The sequence below is a fragment of the Anopheles merus genome, chromosome X (genome assembly GCF_017562075.2).
Source record: "Anopheles merus strain MAF chromosome X, AmerM5.1, whole genome shotgun sequence".
In the NCBI taxonomy this organism is placed as follows: Eukaryota; Metazoa; Arthropoda; class Insecta; order Diptera; family Culicidae; genus Anopheles; species Anopheles merus.
In genome coordinates, this window is record NC_054081.1 from 314,312 (window position 1) to 338,099 (window position 23,788).

The following is a 23,788-nucleotide window of genomic DNA, read 5'->3' on the forward strand; positions in this document are numbered from 1 at the left end:
ATCGTGGGTATTGTTTATATTAAATTGAAATAGAAGAGATGTTTTTGGTTTTTGCAGAATACATGGGAAACATAAATGAAAATGTGAGTGATGAAACATTATTAACACCGTACGTAGGCAGAATTTCACCCAGCAGCGTTTAACTGCCAATTCAAACAAAGCTTGTGACGGAAACTCGTTTGCGTGTGTAAACTGCACTTGAGCGTCACGCCGATCGATGTCCATTGACAGCTTATGCACGGATCAGCTGTCAAACGTGTTGTGTTTTCAAAACATGCTCAATCCGTATCTATTTTCCCCTGTGCCCTTTCTTTGTTTTGTTGTATCGTAGGGCTTCGTTGTGATTTTTTCAATAATGACGAAGGACAAACGGGTAGGTGCGCAATTAATGTGTTGATTTCACAACCTACGATTAGTGAATAGTTTAGCTAGACCGTTTTAAAATTGTGAGTGAAGGTATTGATGTTCCATTCCTACCAAATATCGTGCGTGATAAATGCAGAATGTGCGCTTGGTCATCGTTTAATCCATCTTGTGCACGGTAGATCGACAATAGAGCTTTGTTTGTGAGTCGTACTAAGTCAAGAGTAGTTTGGCTATTCAAATAATCTCTGGCACACGGTTGAGCCACTGCTCGGTCCAACAATGGAAGCCGTGAAGCCTAGGACTAAGGTAAGAGCGAACTGAATCAGCGTCGCAATCTTCTGTAACAATTGACCTTCCGGTTGTTTACTTTCTTCTTCGGCAACAATGTGCGCTGTCGATGGTGCGAGTAGAAAAAAACTAGCAGCAAAAAGAGTGTAAAACAATTCACTGCTACCAAGGCCGAGGAAGTGCAGGAAACTGTTGCTGCTGACGATGAACTTGTTTTAGAGACCGAACCAACTGTTATACCAACAGCACTAGCACCAACATCGCCATCAGAGGAACAGACGGCATGCAAAGAAGTGGCAGAAGCGTCCTTTAGCAACGATCCAGAACAATCGATTGAACTCTCAGCGGTGGAAGAAACTAAATATCAATCACAAGAAGCGAATGAAGATAGCCAAACGAAGGATGAAATGGGTGGCGATTTTGCTCCCACTGCTCCGCCCTGCAGTGTTCCAGCTGTCACCAACCTGGCCACTACCATGCTCTATCCCGATTTGAGCCAACTAAAGCTGGAAGCGAGCGACGGCGAGCAAACGTTAGCACGTCTTTCAACCACCAGCGCGCAACCAATCGAACGGCCCTGCATTAGTGCACCGCGAACCCGCACACTCTACCTGCAATGCATCCAACAGATGGAGGATACCGCCCTACAGACCGACCGGGCGCATCTGGACGCGATGGAGCAGCAGTTTATCCGGTCCGAAAGCCCGCACGGCGTGGCGAAGGATCCGGGCGGGTACGATGGCGACCTGCACATGAGCATTCAGACGTATCGGGCCGGCTACCACGGCTACTGTGAGATCGTGCGGGAGCGCAAGGTGGCCCACCAGCAAATAGCCAGCCTGCAGGGTAGATGCTGGGACTTCCAGCAGGTAAAGTTCAGTGCGACTGGCCGGTGCGACGACGAGCGGGTGGTGAGTGTGTCACTGAAAAGCAGGTGAGTGGAGCGGAGCACCGCACAAGCTCGAATCCAATCCAAACAGGTTCCTTTTTCCTTCTTCTCTCTCCGAATGATTAGAGTCGCCTCGCTGAACGTGGAACGGTTTAAGGATGCGAAGGGTACCATGTCCTCGCTGCTGGATCGCTGTCTGACGAAGGAGAAGGAAGCACTAATACACCTGCACCACACTCGCTCGATGGTGGAGAAGAAGGTCTCGGACCCGCCGAAGGCCGGCCAAAATCCGACCGTGGCGCTACGCCATAAGCTACGCATCATTGGCAATGCGCTGCGCACGGAAGCGTCCGGTAGCGGGTGCGACGAGGGCGAACGATGCGAGTACGTGCAGGATTTGCGGAAGTGGTTTGTGCACGTCGGCACCAACATGTTGGGGGCGGGCAACGTGCACGACCGGGTCTGGCTGATGTTTCATTTGCTGCGCTTTCCCAGCGGTATCGGCACGTGGGCACACGTGCTGGTGCATCCGCTACCGGTCGGAGGTAAAGAATCGAGCCCCGATCTGCTGGACGGTGAGCTGCAGGCCATTCTTACCCTGACGCACGTGCTGCTGCGTCCTATCCTGGAGCGCCAAACATTCCTAACGCCGCTAGAGGAAGCAGAGGGCCGTACCGCTCAAGAGAAGATGCCGGTTAGAGAGGCGGGTGGCAGTGGGTCGAAAGTGGCCGACAACTTCGAATGGGTCGATAGCGACGGGGAGGAAAGCTCGCCGGACAAGCGGGTGCGGCCGATTAAGGAAAGCGATCTGCTCGCACTGCTTGACCAGATACCGTTCCAGCGGCTGTTTGGTACGATTACGTCACGCGCGATTCGCCGCGTGGTGAGCGGAGACGTGCGGCAGCTGCCCACCACCGAAATGCTGTGGCTAGTCACGCTCGCCAACCGGCTGGTGGCCGTGCTCGGCGAGGGATTGTCGACGTACGGTCGGATCGCCCGATACAGCCACTTTGCGCAACGTTTGGCGCTGCTCATCAACGATACGGTCAAGTTTGCGGGAGACGTGCTGCGCTACTATCGCGACACACACGGGCCGCATACGTCCGAGGAGGTGGAGCTGGTGCAGGTACACTTCGATACGCTCGTGTACGGTGCGGCCCGTTGCATCTACGCAGCAGGCGTGGCCCTGGCCCGGCACCTTTCGACGCTGCCCTTCGCGTTGCTCAGCTCGCGCGCTTGCTGGTGGATGCTGCGTTGCATGGTGCAGCGGGACTTTACGCTTGGGCCAGACTTTGAGCATGAATGTGAGCCACCCATCCCGCACAACGCCACCGCTACGGACCAATTCAGCAAAGCGTTGCTCGGCCAGGAGGCAGCGCACAATCTGTACAACGTGCTGAAACCGTTCGTCGATCTTGCACTCGCACGGGATCCATCCAGCGATAAGGAGTTCATCTGCACCATCACGAAAACACTGTTTGAGGTATGTATGCTAGCTGCCCGGTACATTTGTAGCTCCTGAGATATGTGCTATACTCGTGCAGTGAAGTTTAAATTAAAGATGTATACGTTAGCGTTTTGATTCATATTATAGAAATTTTTTTTAATTAAATGTAAACAAATTAGAACACGTTTGAAGTTTATAGCAACATGTTTAGAATTAAATAGTTGGACAACCTCATTCATTTATTAAATTTCGAAGGTTTACTCGAGTAAAATGGGCTATGCAAAGGCATGAACAATTTAATTCATATTAGCATCTGCCTTGTGCAATTTATGTAATTAGAAGACCAAAAGTTAAGGTTACCGGGAAGGCTGTGCAACAATGCATGCAACAAACAATGCAAAACAAAATTAATTAAAGCTAATTCTTACGCTAACACTAAGCAAATAAAAAGACAAAAAAGAGATCTAGTACGAAAATAAGATAGAGATAGGGAATAGTCGAACCAGTTCATTTGGAATTGAAGTCAAAATATTCTAATTGGTTTTTCGCGGCGCCGTTTTTCCATTTTCTATGCTTCCTCCCTTCATTCCCAGGTTTTGGTTGCTGTCGACGCGGCCGAACTCGTCTGTGCCGAGCTGATAATCGAGCAGATCCATACGATCGTGGAGAAAAATGTGTTTGTGCTTTCGGTAATGCTACAAACGCTAGCGGCGGACAACCCTCAGCCCACCGCCGATGCTTGGCAGGCGAAGGGAAGCAGACTGCTGGACGTATTCAGTAGCAAAAGGAAGTTGGTTATGCTGTGGGATCCAACTGAATCAGATGTAAACGTGATGCTGGAGCTGCTGCTAAGTTATCCCAGAGCGCACGTGTACCACAAGCTAGCGCTGGGGCTGTTAATGTACATCAACTATGGGGAAATAAGGTAACGTCAGTAAATGTGAGCATTCGCATTACATTGTTTCTACAACCAATCTCCTCGCTTTCGTCCTCTAGTGGGTTGAATGTACCAAAGGCGCTGCAAAACCGCGTAGCGTACAGCGTTGTGGTGGCGTTTCGCAAAAATCAACCACCGGCCAAAGCAAACTCCGACGCTACGGAGCAAAGCGAATACGAAAGCTACCAGGAGCGTTGCCTGTTTGTGCTGCTGCAGCTGCGATTGCACGCACTCGACCAGCCGCTGCCCATCGTGCAGCAGATCTTACAAGATCCCTCCAGTGTGGAGGTGCGCAACGTGCCCGCTCTCGAGCAGCTGCCGGACGTGAAGGCGGCGGTTGATGAGCGGTGCCCGGTTGCGTGTCTGTGCGCGATGCTTACCACCACCATCGGACACTGGGTGCCCGTCTTCTGTCAGGACGGCGTGAACGTGTTGCAGCTGCTGCTAGATCACCACCTCGACACGGTCGTGGTGCGCTGCCTGGAGCTGATCAGTCTGCTGTTTACCGAGTGTTCCCATGCGCTGCTGGGTAGCGAGCGATTCGCTGCCCTGCTGACACAGCTGGTGCAGGATGACGTTGAGCTGGTTTGGACGCCGCCGAAGCCTTCCACCAGCACGATCGAATCACAACAGAGCGAACAGATGCTCGCACTGAAGCTGCTCGATCAGGCGAAGGTGGGCAAAGTGGGCACGATGCTGGTGTCGCAAGCGGTTTCGCACTGGCGCTGCGGCTACGCAACGCCGGCGGCGTTAGTCGGCATGTGGTGCGACTGGTTGACGCAAATTTCTAGCTGGACGAACAGTGCCAAAGTGCTGCGTTTGCTGAACGTGCTCGCCTCGGTTTCGTTCGGCCACGCGGAAGCCTGGAACGCGTTGCGCGAAAAGCTGGCCCCATTTTTCAAGGTAAAACATTGGTTGTGCTACATTCAGCCACCAATCTTAAGTGCAACATGTGCATTAATCACCCGTCTCTCCCTTTGCCAGTCCTTCGCGCAGGTGAAACAAAAGCAACCGGGCATACACTCGCTCTGGTCTAAGATAATCGGTACCGAGCCGCCGCTGCTGTACGGCACCCTGCCAAACGATTGCGTGGCCCTGGCGCTGCTTGTGTTCGAGCTCGAGCACCGTCAGCTCGAACTGGACACCGAACTCTGGCCCAGGCTGCTGCGCGCTCTCAAGCGGAAGGAATCGCTCAAGCTGGACGCTGCACTGCGCGACGTGAGCGGAGGCCTGCGCACGCGCGAGGAAGACTTTTGTCCTGCGGCCGATTCGCTGGTCTACTGCAAGCTGGCCCGCTTTCTGGTGCGCGTCAGCGTGGAGCACCCACTGTGTCTGGCCGTCTGGCAGCAGTTCTTCGCCGTCCTGCTGACGCGCGTCACGGACGTGGGCGACCCGGTGCACGGTGTGTCGGATCGGCTGTACGGTGCGGACACCGGTCTGATGGAAAAGGTGAAACAGATGTTGTGCCGTCTCGAGCTGCACTACCATTGCGCGCAGGAGGCGAACAAAACCGCGGTGGAAATGTTGCGGTAAGCGTTGCGTTTTTGGCGATGTTTCGTATAAAAGCTTATGCGCCTTTTCAGTCTCGTCAAAGCGTTCCAGCTGTGGTTGGTGGACCCGGAGCTGAATCGCATCGCGATGGACGATCCGATCAATCTACCAGTGCAGTACGCCGTTCCCCATCTGCAGGCGACTCTGCAGGGCGTGCAGGTAAACACATAGAGTCGGTGGTCGGAAAGCGTTTGAATGAAAAAGTATCAAAACGAACAACCATGACCATTTGTGGTTGGATTATTTCAAACAATATTTGTTAGTTTATTCGTGACTGGTTGTTGATTTAAAGTTCAGTAGTGTTTGAAGTTTATGTTTATGAATCGCATGGCCTGCATGGTCTACGTTTGGAGATCTTTATTTGATGGTGATATGTTTGGCTGGAGAGCGTAACATACATCCATTTTTTTTTTTAATAAAATCCAATAGGATTTTCTATGCGAAAATTAACGAAGTGCAAGGAAATGACGTTCAAATTGAATAAAAACACGTTTGTGTGTCGTTGTTCATACATTGTTCATTCCATTTTGGCTATGAAAATTGTGTCTGCGATATTTTACTATTGGAATAAACGCCAAAAAGATTACGTTAAAATTTAAGTTACAAATCGTACAAGCTATCATATCGATGTCAAAGGCTAATTATTTGCCGGAATTCATTGCCTTTATCCCTCCCAGCAACGATACAATTGCATGTCTTCAATCAAAAACTAATGCTTTCTACATTTGTATGTGAGGTTCAAAATGTGAGCACGTGTATCGGATAAAAACAGACGCTATCCCCTAACCGTAACCGCATTCGATTTCAACCCATTTCACGCAATCAACTGTTTGTGCTCTATCAAGGAATGCTGGCCCGAGTGCGTCAACCAGCCGGCCCTCGTCACGCTGCACCGTCTGATGGTGGAACGCTGGTACGCGCTTTACCGCGTCCATCCGGCCCAACCGCTGAAGGCACAACCGTCGGAAGGGCCTGCTGCCGGCAAACCGGCGCTTGCGCCAGTCGAGGCCATCCAGCGCCGGCTAGCAAACGCGTACACCGATCCACTCCCAGTGCCGGTGGTAGAGGTGCGCGGTGAGCTGCAGGATTTGCGCGACGCTCTGGCGAAACCGGCGGCGGTACGAGTCAGGCGCATCACCGAGAGCCTGCGCATCGTGCGGCAGCACATCGACAAAACGTACTGGGCGACGAAAGCCGAGCTGGAGCAGCGCCGGGACGAGCTGTTCGAGCTGTACCGGCAGCTGTACGTCAACGAGGACAGGCAGCTGGTAAAGCAGGCCAAGTGTAGCGTCCTGTACTGTGCCGGTGCCGCCACGGTCAAGGTGCACACGAAGTGTGCCACACTGGACAAGACCGTGCAGGAGCGCATCGACGCACGGTTGCGCGGGCTGGAGGCGTTCCTGCAGATGGCGATCAACATTCCACCGTACATCGTCCACCACACCATCTTGCTGCGCGAGCTGTGGAACAGTCTGTTCGTCGACTACTGCGCCGAGACGGACCAGACCGCGGTCCAGTCGCTGAACGCCATCATCCGGACGATGCTGCGCACGCTGCTGCACGAGGTGTCCGATGCGAACTTTGTGCCGCCGCTCACATTCGCCGTCCGGCTAAGCCTCGAGACGTACCGGAGCGAACTGTCGAAGCTGATGTTCGAAGAGGTCGGGCAGCTGTTTGCGGACGCGCTTGAGGCAGGCCACAAACCATCCAGCGTGATCGTTGCCCTACTAGAGGATGGTCGCATTCCGTGCCGGCCGCTGCTGCAGGTGTACGGCCAGCTGGTGAAGCAGAAAACCGGCAGTCTGGAGCGGACCCTGTTTGTGGACATGTTCGGCAGCAAGGTACGCGCGGTCGGGACCAACGCAACGTGTGGGCTCACACTAACACGATTTACTGTTCTCTCGCACAGCTCGACCTGTCGCGGTGGCTAAAGGAGCATGACGTCGCGCCGGACGAGCTCGACCAGTTTGCCAAGCTGATAGTGATCGGACTGTACAAAGCGCGGCCCGCGGATACCGTAAGCCCGGTGCGATCGGACGAGCAAGCCGAGCAGGACGAAAAGTTTGCAGACGTATGTCATCAACAAGCACGTTATACGCACGGTAGCAATATTTGGAATATTGGATGTACGCTTTTTTATTTCATTTAAATTTCAGATCCTAATTTCGCACCTGGTAACGTTGGCGAGCAGCAAATTTCCCGACAACTTTGGCAAACTGCTGCAGCACACGATCAACGCGTACTCGCAGTGGCCCACGCTGCCGCCGGTGATGCTGCTACGGCTGCTGAACGTGCTGCGTTTACGGGCCCACCATCTGCCCGATCTGTACCTCGGCATGGCGGAGGACGCACTGCACCAGGCCCACCGCCAGTTTGCCGAAGCGAACTGCACTGAGCCGGTGCTGGGGCCGGAACTGTTGCACCATCTGCTGGTGGCCGTGACCGAGCACTTTGTGCGCCAGCGCGATGGCGCTTTCCCATGGAACGGCATGTACAGACGGCACGGCGCGTACATCGAGGTGCTGGGAATGCTGCTGGGCATGTTTGCACACAGCCTGCTTGCCGCTGGCATGCGTGACAATCGCATCGGATGCGGTAAGCGCGTGGACGGAACGTTTTGTTTGACCGATTTTCTAATGTGCGATGCTGCTGTTTTTCTCAGTGCACGACAACCTGCTGCCCACCGTGTATCGCATGTTTGAGCCGTGGATCGTACCGTACGGTGCGGACGTCCATGCCCACGCCCGGCCCGGTGGATACTCGCCGACCACACCGTACGGCAGGACGACCATGGCGCCCGTGATCGACACAGTGCGACACTGCAACAACGACAAGGCCAAGTGGATGTTCGGCGTGCTGCTGCACTGCGTCGAGTACGCAATCGAGCAGGTGCGCGAAGCGTACGCCGACACCGACCATTGCAGCCAGATACTGCTGTACTTCCTTCACTGGTACCTGGAATGGTTCGTCGATCCGCGCATCATGATTTCGGCCCTGTACGTGTACAACACGCTCGTGCTCGATCTGCCCTGGGAGCGGCTGCTGCCGTCGGAGCTGCTGCTCGAGCGGATGCACGCCATGCTAGAGCACCACAGCCCCGAGTGCCACGAGCTGCTGGCGTGCGTGTTCGTGCGTTGCCGCTGGTTCGGCGAACCGTTCGATCCCCTGCCCGAATGGATACGGCGCACGCACGCCCCTACGATCGCGATCTGCGTACGGCTAGCGTACGAGCCGGTGGTACGGTCGGAGGAGCAAACGCGCACGGCTATGGTGCGGCTGCTGCACCACTTTGCCCGCCTCGTGTGGATGCCGATGCACGTTGCAGAGCTGACGCCAGCACTGGACTGGTTCGTAATGACCGCGGAAGCCGGCTTTCTGCTGCGCGAGCCGAAGGTGCCTCACCGCGAGCTGGACGATGCGCTAACGCTGTAAGTAAAGCATACGTACAGTAAAGTACGCGTTGATCATTCATCAGTTTGACGGAAACGTCTCGTGCTCCACGTTCTCCCTTTGCAGCTTGCTTGAAATCGTGACGGGAATGCGGTGCAACGAAGCGAACCAGCTCGTGCCGGGCGGCATGTATCTGTTGAAGCGCAAGCTGTACATCGGCGTCATCGTGCGGATGCTCATGAATGCCGGCCGGGTGGCCAGCAAGGTGGCGAACGGAAAACCCCAGCTGACCGCGGCCGTACAGCGGTTGGTTGCCTCGATAGCGGATGTGCTGGCACAATTGCCGGACGAGTGCGGCACCGGCTGCTCGGACTGTCCCCGGTTGCTCGAGGCGCGCGCCTTGATGACTGAGCTGCTGACCAGTGTCAAAAAGTGGCAAACCGAAAATACGCTAAGGTACAGTTCTTTACCCATCCTTACCTCATTTACCCGCTAGTAGCTAGATGAATCAGCATGAAAAAATAGGAAATGTGCGCCTTGTAGCGAAATGGCGGATTTGTTAGAGCAAATTCCATACTACCACAACAGAACGTCAACGATCTGGGTACAAAGTTCGCGCGTCATTCTCCTGTGATCCTGTAAGTGACAGAACATTTCATTGTTCTCATTGCTGGACAATTTGTTGGTTAGAAAAATGCTCGAACTGGAAAATGAAAATCCACATATTCTACCCCTTTTTTCCCTAGATCCCGGCAACCTTCGGTCTTTTTAACCAAAACCTTTTTCTACTGTACAATGAGAAGTTCATTAGTTCAATAATTTAGTTAGAATTTGTTTACCACCCACCGGAAGATTCTCGGCAGTCCTGATAGTTGATGTTCCATGAAGTACGATTAGACACACACAGACACGGTTCCACCTACTTTTATTTAGGTCGTAACATCAAACGCATTTGTTACGCCATGAACAGACGGCACTGGCACAGGTTGGTAACAGGTTCCATTTTTGGTGAATCTCATCCTTTGTAAGATGCTGCCGTTCCGCTGACATTCCCCGCGCGGGCATCCTTTTCACAAAACATCAAATCGCTTCTCTTTCCGATAGCAGCAACAGCACACGGTGTACTCCCGCAAGGCATTTTGTACCATCTTCAGGAGAAATTTGGCACGCGTCAGTTCGCCGTCTAGTGGAAAATGATGATCCAAATTGCGCTGCACATCGCATCGAATGTCCGCCACCTGCTGCAGGTAACCGTTGCGTCGCTTCCCCTTCGGGAACCTTTTCAGCAAACTTTCGATTTCCATCAGCTTGTTTATGATCCTCAAGTGCATTACGTTGATCATCCTCGGAATCCGGTTGGTGGGCGAGGTAGCGTTGTACAATACAATGGGAATGGCACACTTGTTGTAGTCACCAAATTATACACCTGCGTCCGGAGATTTTTGCGATGCAAATCTTGCTCGTTGAACTTTTGCAGGGTTGGCAACACTGCTGCTGTAATGGCTGCTCGGGCGTTGACTGGCAGAGATGAAATGACAAATTTTCTCTGATCCGGTGGCTTTCAATGCTAAGCTGCTGATGTGTGGTCTACTAGCCGGTGTGTTTAAAACTGCGTGCCTGGGGGGCGCACTGTTCTGCCGCACACGCACTCTAACGCCCTCTCGCTCACATTGTGCTAAGCAGAAGAAAGAGACGGAAGACGTTCAACGGCTCCAACGTCTTTATCCAGCAGGATTCGAGAGCAATTTCCAGCATGCGACAGTAGAGCACGCCGACCACGGTATGTAAAATTGTTTACGATGGTTTTTTTTTGCGACAAAGAGATCGTAGACAATTTGTCGCGGAAATTTGTGGCTCGTCTAGAAGCTATGTGTAAGAGCAATGTCTGAGCATCGCGGATTTACTATTATCGAGCTACGATTCGCGAAATCTGATCAAACATCACATTACTTCATTCAATGCGCTCGATGTGATGTGTATCTTTTTTCTCTAGTGAGGTGTGTTTCGGAGCGCACCTAGAAGGTTCGTTCCGTTCCTCAATCGGAACGATCGGAACTATGTTCAAAATTTTGAACCTATTAGGTTTGATTAACAATCGGAACAGGTGGAATCGTTGCATGTAGCGGAACGATCGGAACCGTCGGAATAATTGAATGTATCGAAACAATTAGAACCGTCGGAACGGATGGAACAGTCGCAACGGTTGGATCGATTGGATGTATGGAGACGATGGAACTGTCGGAACGATTGGATGCATCGGAACGGATTGAACGACCGAATCGGTCGGAACGGTCGGAACGGGTCGAATTTATCAGAATTGGTCAGATTAATCAGGACAGTTGGAATCGATGAATGTATCGGAAAGATTGGAACTATCAGAGCGGTCGGAACGTTCGGAACCGCCGGAACCGTTGGATGTATAGGAACGGATGGAACGGTCGGAACGGTTGGATTTATCGAAACAATTGGAACGGTAACAATCGGAACAGTCGGTATCGTTAAATTCATAGAAAACCTTAAATGAGAATTACATCATACGTTGACATATTTTAAGATGAAAAGATTTGAATAATTAACCATCAGCCATCGTGTTGTAGATATTGCAATCAGTAATATTCATGACGGAATAACAAATGAATTTGCACATTGAAAAATGATCAACACAAACTATGGTTAAGTTACACAAAGACTAAAATTAGTTTGTTTCTCCTCCAGTTTATTTGTAGATGAGCTTATACGCCTGCTGGACAGTGATGTCAACTCGCAGCTGCTGACTCAGTGCGTACTCGAGTCGGCCAACTTGTTGGACAGCCAGACCGTGCCTTGGATGCGGCTGATGGAGTCTGCCCTGAGCCACTATCTCTGCGACCGGTCGGCCGAAAATGGAAGCCTCGCACTTCCGTCAAAACCGGCATGGTTGCAAGCGCTTAACATTGTCGGTTACACGGCCATCTCTCGGTGGCAATACGAGCTGCTGGCACAGCACTGCCTACCACTGTGCCTGGAGCTTCATTTCCTCCATCACTGGCACGTTTCGCGAGACGATCCAGTAGCCCTGCTCGGTTTGGTCGAACAACTGCTCGCCACTCTACCGGAGCTCAAGATCAGGTACTGTACCGTAACGAAACTGACGAGTAATGGTTAGAGTAATCTAACCGAACATATACTTCTCCATTCCAGCGAACCGATCGAATATCGGCTGTACCCGCTTTGGTATACCCTAGCGTACGCCCTGCTTACCTTGCGACCGGAACCACACGTGGCCATCCGCAGCACGATCGCCCAGTTCGGCACGGTTAGCGAGAGCAGCTCATTCTGGGTGGTGGGGATGTTGAAGAAAATCCTCGGCAAGGAGAAAACGGCCACCGAGCGGGTGAGCGCGACCCGGTGTTTAGTCGCGTACGCGTTCGCTGTGCTGCTGGCGCACGCTTACGCTGCTCGCCGAACCGGGCGGGACGCATCACAGTTGCCGGAACCGGACGACTACAGCGAGGCGACCGAACCGTTCACACTGGCGAAGTTGCTGAGCGCACCGGAGAAGCGAGTGTCCAGGGACAGAATTGCGTCGGCGGCGGTGGAAAATTTGAAGTCCGTTTGCGGTGCATCGGCGCCGAAAGAGTATCAGGTCCGAATCCAAGCGATCGTAGACACGCTCGGGGTGGACGTGGAACCGCGCCAAACTTTGCAGCAGGCCAAAGACATTATCGTATCGCTAGATGGTAAGGCAGAACCGTTTCTGAGCACGCTAGAGGAGGCTATCGTTGCTCAGCGTTAGTAACTAAGGTGTGGATTTTTTTGTTGAGTGAAGGAATACGGGAAGTTTGCTTACCTCATTCCAGTTTAGTTAAGTTATTGTGTTATCATAGCATTACCCTTGGCATGATCGAGGAAATGTGCAATTATTGATCGTTACAAGGTTTAGCTGTTGCGCTAAGAATGTTTAGGTTTTCTTTCTTCATATCATATCAAGGACAACTATATACTCAGCATTGTGTTAGCAAAACGTCGACTCACTAGGTAATCGAGTGGTTTTTAAAGTTAAATTTAATTTTTATTTTTAGTAAGTTCTAGGTAGACGTTCTAACGCCTTGAACATAACCAGAGTACAGAATGTGTTCAGATCTTAAGAACACATTATTCAGAATTACAGCTTCAGTTTCCTTTTTCTCTTTTTTTGTTGTTGAATCTATCTTGTTTGTTACAGAACATGTTCCTCAAATCGCCTCCAGCCTTTTTGCATCGCACTAAAGAAACAAACAAACAAAATGGCTCAACTGCCTTATTCGACGATAAGCGAGAAGAACAATGTCATTGTCGGTTTTGAGATCACATTTTGCTCAACCATCATTCATGCCCAAGATAAAGATTCAACACCTTTCTTTTTTCTTCAAATCAATATTGCTGTGCTAATGGTTAGAACGAAATAAGACGTGATTCGTAAAATTTTGATAAACAAGTGACTTTATTATCAACAGGGCGTTGAGGGTATTTCCCTGCTTATGGCTAGAATGTGGGAGGTTTTTTTTCTTATTACGTATGGTCAAAATAAAAACATACGGCAATCTGTAGGTGAATGTTAAGGTTGTTCTTCATTCCCTAGGATAAGTGTTAGCATCCGAAATGAAGTTGTATGTGTGTGTACGTATGTGCTATTCCGTATCAGGTTCTCGTAGCTCTACGACATACTAGTTTTTTTTCACTTTACTTCCTATCTTACTTTCCTTTTCTTCCTATCTAACGCTGGAAATATTACGCGTCAGCTCCCGTTGGTTCGAGGAGCATTGTTGCTTATTTACATTATTTACCTGGTGAGTTAATACAGGAGGTCGCACTAAAACGTTGCGCGCAAAACTGCAAAGTCCCAAACTGCATGATTTAAGTGCGAGGTTCCCATTTTCTCACAATTTCACCATCGTTGTGCACTTTTTGTTGTAATCTTCTAGACAATCCTGTGGGATTGTCTACCACCTTCACCACCAACTATCACCTTCACCAAAACGTTCTTCATTGTCAATATCAGGCAATTATATAAGTGGTTAATAGAATGGCCCACGGTAACAACAGAAAAGGATGGTATTACTGTGAGTGCACAGAAACGTCGGTTTACATCACTTACCAACATAAGATCCTGCATATCAATCGCATGGCACTGACGTACGTCTTCAGTGCTTAGAAGCCACAGCCGGTTTGTGCGCACGCTCGATCAAATTACTTGAGGACACGGGACCCATGAGCTACAATTGAAAACAAAGATAAGTGTGAAAAAGTCTGCTGTCACTCCATCCTGGAACCGATCTCTGTATTCAACTCAGTTTTTATCCAAATGTTAGAGCCAATCAAAACCAAGCACCTCTTGTGCACGCAAAATGCATCAGACGAGCTCACCGCTTATTGGATTGTAATAACTGTGCGATGGCGTGCGGTTTAAATTCGCGGTTTAAACCATACCCTCGTGGTACTAAAATCGATGGAAAATGGCTGGGCTGGGCACTGTAAGAACTATGGCGCTCAGCTTGAGCAATTGAGGCATGGAGCACGGCTGGACGAGCACGTAGGCATGAGCAATGAACGTTGGTCTTATTAAAAGCTTTCGGCTCAAGCTGCTGAAAAACAGCACCAGACGGTTCGTAACCGCCCCTCTCGTCGATTCTGTTAATCCGGAATTCGAGCCCGATCAAACAATTCTCGGAAGCGGTTCGGAGATCTGGGTGCGATTCCGAGAATTCAACACCAGGAAATCAACATCCCGGAAATTTATTTTATGTCGATTGGAACACTGATTGGTTGAGGAACAACTATGAACCAACCCATTTCGTTAAACAGCTTTCACAGAGAAACAATATTTTTTCGGCACGCTTGTAAGAGGCCCAGCCTGGAGCGAGTCATTCTTGCCACGATCGTCTTAATGAGAATCTGCAACGGCATGTGAATAACGATAGGATGGGTGTCCGCTACTGGATGTACGACGTTGACACGTTCTATTGTAAAACTGCAACGTTGCTAGAACGGTTTCTCGGCCGATCGCTTAATTTTTTTATACGCATTTCAGCTGGCACTAGAGAGCGTCAAGGATCAAAGATGTTACGGTAACAATGTCACATGCTAATACAGTTACAGTGTTTCGCTAATGTGAACTTTTCTATCTGTGTCAACAGTGAAGGATACGTGTCTCCAACCGGCATGTTAAAAGTAAGCGGTGAATGTAATTATACCATCGAACGCTTCACTAACGCTGCGCACTAAGCTCACAAAATACATTCGAACTATCAAGGACATTCATTCGTGAGAGAAGGCAGAAAAATAAACATAATGGTATGTGATGGTTGCCGGGTGGTCTATTCGACATATCCGTGGACCTTCTACAAACCCAACCGAGTTCGATTTCCATTCAGAACGTCCCGCTGGATAGCCGGATAGCCACGGTAGCATAATAATTCAAGATGAGCCTTAATGAACCGTAGCATTTTCTGTTACGTCCACAAAGGAAAGGATAGGCGATAAAACAGTGCAATTGATTAATAAAAGAAGAATAAAAATAATGGATCAAGTCATGGATGTTTCCAGACTGCAACGGAGGAGCTCAAATTACCATTTGTCGACTGCAACGGAAGAGATTTTGACAAGCTTATCAGATTGCAACGGACGTGACTACATTACAGCAAAAAATGCACCGAAGAAGAGAGTGACAAGCGAACGAGAGAAGCAAGGCGAACATTTGGTACTGTATTTGGTCCCGTATGGTCAAATGAGTTTGACTCCTCTAAATGCTCTGATGGTAAATGTATGTTCGTTTCTTTCTGTGTGAAAAAAACCTACGGCAATTACACATACCTTAATAATAATTGATAACATGTTGTACCAGTTCTGTATGCTATTATAGCCTAATGGCTATTTTACTTTATTGAGAAGCTGAGCGTACACCTCTGCAAAACTGCCACGTACTTGAGATAAACACCCATTCCGGCTAAGGGCGGAAAAAAGTGACCAAATTTGAACGCGGCAGCGCGATTGCAGCTGCGCTTTAAAGCGATAGATAATAGAATAGCAAAATGCACACACGCATATACCTCCCAAGCAAGGATAGGTATTAGATTATACGTCCAAGAGACTTTATTCGTCCGCCAACCGTGCCCGCCAACACACTCACTCACTCCACGCTTGATGTTGAGTGGTTGAGGGTTTACTTGGTCGGTACGTAGGTGGCAATCAGGGCAGATTTCGGCGACAACGGTACGGCATCGACCGGTACCTTGGTTCTACGGAAGAAAAAGAAGACGAAAACATGGGGTGTTAAGACCAGCAACTGGCCGAGGGAAGGGTGAGTGGTGACTTACTTTACGCCAACATTCGGGACGGCATAGTTCTGGCTCGTCAGCACCACCGTCAGCTCACTGCCGATGCCATCGATACCGCTGAAGTCAAACGTTGTCTTCTGGTCGGTCGAAGCGAGATTCAGCACGACGAAGTATCCCGGGTTGCCCGACTTTAGCCTAAAAAAGGTGAGAGATGAAGTAAATAGCAGTTAGCAGCTTGAATTGAGTCGACGAAATCGAACTACATTTGAACTCAAAAAGGTATACAGAACAAATGGGTGTTAGTAACGAAAACGGGTCACTTACAAACAGCTGTGTTGAGCGTGTAATTGTGAATTATTGTTAGCGCATCGTAGAGCGATAGGAAAGCATTTTACAAAGAAGATGAGAGAGATGTGTGAAGGGGTTAGTTAGCGAGATCCGGCAGCGTTAAAGCCAGTGGTTTAAACCCTCTTACCGTGTGTATGCGATGGCCGACGCGTTCGCATCGGTGTACACGTTGAACAGCCCGTGCTGGAACGAGGGCGTGGCGCGGAACTTTTCCAACGTTTCCACGCTCTCGCTAGACACGTTGCCGCGGGTCAGCACGTCCAGTGGGAAAACGGGCACGCCGGGCAGCAGGAAGTGGAACACGGTGTACTCGGACGCCGGCACGTGCTCGAGCGAGGCCCGATCGTAGCGCAGCTGCAGCCAGGGTTTGCCCGAACCGGCCCCGCTAGCCACCACCGCGTACTCGCTGATCGTTCGGTAAGCGTTCTCGATGTCGTGGCGCAACTTGCGCGCCACATCCGGCCCGCTGCCCTCGCGCAAATCGAACTCAATGTTGCCGTACAGTGGGGCATCCATCTGCAGCGTCCCGTTCAAGGCGAAGACCTCTGGCCGCAGAATGTCCTCCGTCACGGACAGGAACCCTTCGCCGTCCGTCTGCTCATGCACCAGCTCCACCAGCTCGCGGAACAGCTCGCCGAGTCCCTCGCGGTACGTCGTCTCCTTGTGCGTCCAGAAGCCGTAGTCGGTGTGCGTGAGCGACTTGTCCGCCTCCTCCAGGTTCATGGGCGCCTCGTCGCCGCCGTCACGGTTGATCAGCAGATGCTTCGCGTTGGCCAATCGTACGCCCCGCACGCCCTGGCCCAGCAGTGCTTTGAGGGTGGCCTTCAGCTTGTCGCGGGCCGCCGGTTCGCCGAGCTGCAGATCGTACCGATCCGCTCCGAACTGGGACAGCACGTACTGGTTGTTGGAGGCGTTCTTCCAGGCACTACCCTCCTCGGCAATCGACAGCCAGTTCGGGGGTTTCATGCCTGCCTCGCGCCACACGAACGCCGAGTGGGCGGCACTGTCCGGCTTCTGGAGCGCCTCCTGGAACAGCTCATCCTCCTTGGTGACGTAGTTGGGAGTGATGTCCACCACGACCTTCACGTCCTTGGTGCTGCAAATGGTAAAATGTCAATGGGAATGGTATTAACAAAATGGCAGCGGAAGTGTTGAAACAGACACACTTCGGAAATGCACATAATTCATAAGTGAGTATGAACGTCAACATTGTGTTAAAGTCTCTCCAGGCTGCAGCATTGTAAGATCAATTGTTTCTCTGATATCAACAAGTTGAATCGTCCCGTCATTTCAGATACATTGATTATCTCTTAAAGAGGAACATTGCCCTTAGACGACCGATCAGTTTATCTGACCTGCAGTTGCTATTTCATTGTCTAGATTCTCCAAGTAGCCTCAATGAATGATAAATCTGTAGCACTATTCAAACTATAACGACTCAGACGGCAAACACTAACGAGCAACCGTACCAATAAGGGTGATGAAAGGAATTCCACTTCCGGAGACGGTTAATTGAGAAGCTTAAAGAGAGATTTGTGTGCCGAAATTGTGTTCACCGTCGGTTACCCGTCCCAACTGGCTAAAGTCCTCCCGAAATTGCCTGCTCAAGGTCGAACTGATTAGCGGCTCTCACTTACCCGAACGTGCTGACCAGCTGCTTTAGCTTGCCCTGTACGGCCGCCGTCTCCACCAGGTACGTTTCATCCGCAGGCAGCCGATAGATCACACCCTTCGCACCGTACTGCTCCACCTCGGGCAGCTGGTCGGCGAACTGGCGCTCACCGTCCAACTCCACCAGCGGTCCCTCCTGCCACCAGGACAGCGGGACCGGCGCGGCACATTTGGGCGCATCGTAGATGATGTAGAACGAGCCGAGCAGCATCGCACCCCACAGGGCCCAGAACAGCACGAACAGCAGCCAGCGCAGCCGCACCCAGAACGGATCGTTGGCGTACTTCATCAGCTCCTCCTTGGTCATGCCGGTGAGTGCTTGCTGTACGCGGGAGGGAAACCGGTAGAAAGACGACCAAAAACGCAAGGGATGAGTGTAATGTTTTCCGCTGCAGCAGCAACTTCCACTCAGGACGAAAGCTTAAACCCGTCTGCGGACACTTGTTACGTGTAATGGTCCTGGGGGCTGAGACTTTCGTCGCGCGGTACACACCCGTGTGTGCTCATGTAATTGCCGCGGGGGATGCTAATTGCTTCACCCAATTGTCAATTTACCTGACTCTCCAGCTCCATGTCAATACGGGCGTCCCCGTTCTGCGACGGGATGAACTTCACCTCCACCTCCTTCTGGGCAAGCTTGTCCTTCTCGGTCGGTTCGGCCCCGGATGGCTCCACCCCGGCACCATTTAGCATCCGCTCCTCCTCGCCATCCTTGGCGCCCGTTCCGTTCTCGCGTGGCATCGCGTGGTGACCGTTTTCCGCCCGGATGGTCGTAGCTGTGGTGGTGCGTGTGGTGATGGGTAAAGGGGCAGAGAGGAAACGAATCAGTGGATGCGGTAAGAGGAAGGTTTTTAAATATAAAACAACTCCGCTCGTTGGCAGTGTCAGAAACGGATTGACGACAGCGCGGTGTGCTGTGCTGCCGATGATGCCTACGCAATCGCACGACCCGTGTGACGTCAGCCCAAAAACGGGTTACGCTTCAACGATACTGTTATCCCACTGTCCATTATCTTTACCCAACGTGCACCGTCGCAGCATCAGCTCAAGCGCAGTGTAGTGATATGGTGTTGAGATTTGTTCGAATGAGATTATGACAGATTGCTGGGACGGATCGATGGAGATAAAGATCTGCGACCCACAGGCAGGCTTCATTGCTGTCGGGGTCATGTGATACACACCTCGTTAGGAGCGTTTGCTTCTGTTTCATTAAATCTTGTGCTCAGTGTTCTCGTGGAACAACCCATTCTACTGCCAGCTACTAGGGAAGGGGACATTCATGCATTCCATGCAAATATTCTAGCTAAATACCAACCGTCAAACCCGTTCCTATTAACGTCCGGTTCGCCGAGCTTCCTGTAGCTTTCCTTCGGTTCACTTTCAGCGCGCAGTGCCTCGGTCGCGGACTGCTGTCTAACTCCCTCGATATCGAGCTTCGTACTATTCCGTACGCTCTCATCCATCGTTGCTGGTGCTGGTGCGGCCCGGATTCGTCGTGCGCAAGGGGGACAGCCGCTCGGGCGATTTGGAATCGAACCTAATCGCGCACCGCCTGCCAGACAGGGACGGGATGACACGTAGAAATAGAAATAGATACGCTGCGCCTGCTGCGCGCTAACGCTGGTGTGTGTGCGTGTACGGAGTGCCTGGCGCTTGGTTCGGTGTTGGTATATCCGTAGACACGCGGGTCGGCCTACGCGCGCACTGTGTGTGTATGTATCCTATGTGTAGGTGGCCGTGGTTGGAGAGGTAGTTTCCGAGACGACAAACGCGTGCCTACGCAGGCACGATCTTGCACGGCGGGGAAGGTGGAGATGAGTTGGAGGAGAGCGAATAGCAACTTTCAATACAAGCGCACCGCGTTGTTTGCGGGACCGACGCTAAGGAATGTGGTGATATGTGCGCCTTGTTGCCAGGTCTGGAAAGCATCTCGCTCGCTCTCGCCTGGTGCGCTTGCGAGCAACGGTTCAACGATCTCTTTCACGCTTTCCTTTTGGCCTTGCGTACGCACCATGTAACCGCCGTTTTTTTTCTTCTTCACGGGAGCCACAAGATGGCGTCGGACGGCCGTTCACATATAGCGACGGGGTATTGTTTGTTCGCAATATCTTTTACCATCGCAAACAGTAACAGCAGCCGTTTTTCGTGTAAAATGTGTTGCAAATGCTTCTCGTCTTGTATCATTAACGAGGCAATGGTATAAAGTGACAGGTTATTGAATTTTCTTTTTAATTTTAGAAGTATGCTTTCCACTTGCTGTACTTGCTACTTTGCTTTGTTTTTAGCTTTTTTGTACATTGTTGTTTAGTGACTTCATTGTTAAAAACCTATTGTTTTACGAAATGAATTCTTTCTCATGAACGATATGTGTTTATATTTCTGTTGTCTCTATTTTCAACGATTGTTTTAAATAATCAGATAGCATTTGTAACGCAAGCAAACATTTGTAGCACACCAACCGTCAAATTGAACCGTTCGGGCCATGTAAGCGGACCGCATCTACAGGCCGTCCGTTCGTAGGGCAGTTTTGCTGCATGGGCAGCTACGCGCCCCTTTCCACATTCTTCGTTTGGGTGTGACTGACAAACGTCAAACGCTGTTTACGGTTCGTTTTCCCCCTCGTAGCCCATTTACGTTGTTTTTGTGCCTTTTGCGGGTTTCGGGTGTACGCGCTTTTCCACCCTGCACACAGAATCTCATCCCAGTTTTCCAATCCTCCCGGTATTTCCCCACACTGCCACCTGATTGTCTAATTTCCCGTGCTGAGCCATGGACTACTCGAAGCTGTTGCCATTGGTCGCGGTGCTGCTGATCGGGCTCGTTGGCGAATGTAAGTAATCGCTTCTTCCAAACCATGGTTTATCGCTCTCCCAAAACTACTTGACGCCGCCGTCTTTGTTTTGCTCCCGACACTTCCCCCCAGGTGCCGCTCACGAGTGTTACGTCTGCTCGAACCAGACCGGCAACACGGAAAAGTGTCTCAACACGGTCAAGATCTGCCAGCAGGGCGAGGACGCCTGCCTGACGGAGATCCGGTGGGGCAGCACGCCATACTTTTCCCTCGGCGCCCAGAAGCAGTTCTACGTGTCGAAGCGCTGCGCCAAGAAGGAGATCTGCCAGCGCATCCGCACCAAGCACATGCCGTACTGTACGCACATCTGGTACGAGGACTGGACCTGTTCCGCCTGCTGCCTCGGCGACCGCTGCAACTACTACGTGATCGTGAGTGGAGAGGAGGAAAGGGGGCGCTGGGGTGTGTCATTGACTCATAGGTGTGATTGTTTCCATTATAGAGTGCCGCGCCCACGGCTATGCTGTCGACCGTGCTCGCCACACTGGCCGCCCTCGGTGTGTTGCTGCGAAGCGCTATGGCTAGCTGAAAATTGGACGTAAAGCAGCGGGAAGCACCGGTGTTTGGCGGGGAACGAAATCTGCCAGCTGTTTCGATAGAAGATGGGAAAAACAAATCCAGCGAATATCGGCTGCTAGCACCTTCAATCCATTTCTTCGTACATTCCATCAGCATGTAAGCAATCGTCAGTATTCAGTTGCACTTTTCTATCGAAACTATTGCGCGTAAGAGTAAGTAGAAGTTCGCCCTTTTCCCTCCCCAAACGATAGACAGACGCAAACAATCGTGCCTCTAGAGATAGGTAAAAGTAGTTATAGTAATTGCAGCCGTGCGTGAACCCCTACGCACGGGGCAACTAAAGTGAATCGCCTGAATGGTGTATGAAACGTATCCGTCCAATTATTTTTCTATGTATGCAAATTCATCTTGACCACTCTCAGAACCAGATAAGGTCATCGCTGTTGAAATATACCAACACGTGTAACAGTAACACTAACGGTTTTTTCTATTAGCACGCGAAAAGGTTGTGTTTGACTGGTAGCTTACGTGCAATGATGATATCACAATTTAAACCGCAATTATTTTTTTTTTTATAAATGCTAACATGCATGATGAAGAATTAACAAATTTGACTGAATCCACAAAATAATCATAGAGTTAACTGTCTTTAGATCAAACAGGAATGGTAAAAGTAAACTTGCTTTTATTTATACGAGCTTCTTATGATATAGATTCCCTAGTAGGAGAAAAAACATCGTTAAAACTATTAAAATTAATTTACAACGAATCATAAGTTATTGTTCAAAATGTAAACAGTTGCCTTTAAAATGTCCATCTCCCGCTAGGGTTTGTCGTCGAGACCTTGAATCGGCTTTCGAATCCACAGAGCATGTAGGCGATGTCATGCGTAAAGCTCTACTACTTGATGTACTGCGCTGAAAACTGCTCTTCAAAGCGAAGTACTTTAGGTACAAAGAAACCCGTTTTTTTTTTTATTTCTCGTAAGGACGGCCAGGTTGGCCGTATCATTATGGACTAGACTTAAATCTAACATTGATGGTTCTATTGTATTTCTTAATATCTATGGGCTGGCCGAAGCACATTTCCTTGCTCGGCTTTGTGCACCTTATTCCGGGTGGGCTCGGATTCTGTTGTATGCCAGCCGTTCTCTTTCCATAGTGTCTATGGGGAATTCCAGTATTCCCAACCAAGGGAGCAGGGATTTAGTGTATATGGCATCGACACCGTATTTTACAGGTGTTAGGTGAGCGATGGCAAAGAAACCCGTTGTTTTTAAGCAATTTTGATCTCGACGTCGATGCAACTCATTTGCAAGAATAGAATATGTCTGATAGTTACTAAGCATATAAGTAACATACAAGGATGAAACACAGTAACAACATGAGTTTTCATCTGATCTGATCAACAGGGAGTTTAATTAATTTTCATCTGAATTTTTTTACAATTTTGGGAAATTACATGCTCAGAAATGAAGTTCCTAAATAAATTGAAGTTAATTGTAATTGTTTTAGAAAACGTTTACAATTACTAAACTATAACGTTGCGTACTACCTGTGTAGCTCTGGAGTATGATTTTTTTTACTGATTTATGCATACGCAAAACGTACGAGTCATTGCTATATTCATCTTTATTTTTTGCAATGAAGAAAAAAAAAACCGAACACACTCGACGAATGAAAACAAGCCTTTACACGCAGATTGCAGTGTAATCAATTAGACGAAACATCTCACCGTCTACCCTAACGAACTCTACCAGGCTTAGTTGTTAAACACCACCTGTTTGCTCAGCTTGAAGTTCGTGTTTTTTTTTCTCTTTCATTTCGGTAGTTCTCACGGCAACATCCCCCTTGTTCCATCCACCGTTCTCGTGCAGCGGTAGCCGAAACGACATTCCTTAAACGGACCGGCTAATATGAGTGCCAAATGTGTCACCTCGTGCTACCGTGCGAAGCCATGTCATCGAGAGATAGAGAGAGAGAGAGAGAACTGTAAAACAAACAAACATCCAGAGCGGGTTACGGCCGTTCGCAACGGGCCAAAGCGTTCTACATCGGCGTTACGGTGCCCCGAAACCGACCTGTCTGGTCGCTTACGGCCTTGCGCTCGAACGAGCTAATAACTCCATTACAATCATTTATCTCCGGTGCATTACATCGCCTCGGAGGCAGTAAAGGAAATAACGAATGTATGAAATCGGATCGAAGCATAAAAATAGTTTAATAAAAAAAACACG

At 50.2% G+C, this 23,788-nt stretch overlaps 3 protein-coding genes across 4 annotated transcripts; 2 read left to right on the top strand and 1 right to left on the bottom strand.

Annotated features, from left to right (window-relative positions):
• The first annotated feature begins 269 nt into the window (after positions 1–269).
• Positions 270–13,442, top strand: LOC121590026 (ectopic P granules protein 5 homolog). Its single transcript, XM_041909361.1, has 14 exons — positions 270–672; positions 777–1,588; positions 1,670–3,026; positions 3,584–3,915; positions 3,987–4,830; positions 4,912–5,456; positions 5,511–5,637; positions 6,324–7,319; positions 7,388–7,549; positions 7,635–8,073; positions 8,141–8,906; positions 8,995–9,324; positions 11,584–11,976; positions 12,049–13,442. The coding sequence occupies exons 1-14, from the start codon at positions 646–648 to the stop codon at positions 12,641–12,643; spliced, it is 7,725 nt and encodes a 2,574-aa protein (XP_041765295.1). The 5' UTR covers positions 270–645; the 3' UTR covers positions 12,644–13,442.
• Positions 13,443–15,730: 2,288 nt separating this feature from the next.
• Positions 15,731–20,067, bottom strand: LOC121593381. Of its 2 annotated transcripts, XM_041915671.1 has the most exons (7): positions 19,498–20,067; positions 18,738–18,958; positions 18,149–18,504; positions 16,639–17,607; positions 16,488–16,493; positions 16,203–16,358; positions 15,731–16,124 (listed from the first exon to the last, which is right to left on the bottom strand). In XM_041915671.1, exons 1-7 carry the CDS (start codon positions 19,643–19,645, stop codon positions 16,049–16,051), a joined length of 1,932 nt encoding a protein of 643 aa, XP_041771605.1. In that variant the 5' UTR covers positions 19,646–20,067; the 3' UTR covers positions 15,731–16,048. The 2 variants fall into 2 exon arrangements, with proteins under 2 accessions (XP_041771605.1, XP_041771614.1); XM_041915680.1 differs by lacking the exon at positions 16,488–16,493 and having other exon boundaries at positions 19,498–20,066.
• Positions 20,068–20,740: 673 nt separating this feature from the next.
• Positions 20,741–22,024, top strand: LOC121590114. Its single transcript, XM_041909517.1, has 3 exons — positions 20,741–21,012; positions 21,106–21,404; positions 21,476–22,024. Exons 1-3 carry the CDS (start codon positions 20,952–20,954, stop codon positions 21,560–21,562), a joined length of 447 nt encoding a protein of 148 aa, XP_041765451.1. The 5' UTR covers positions 20,741–20,951; the 3' UTR covers positions 21,563–22,024.
• Positions 22,025–23,788: the final 1,764 nt, after the last annotated feature.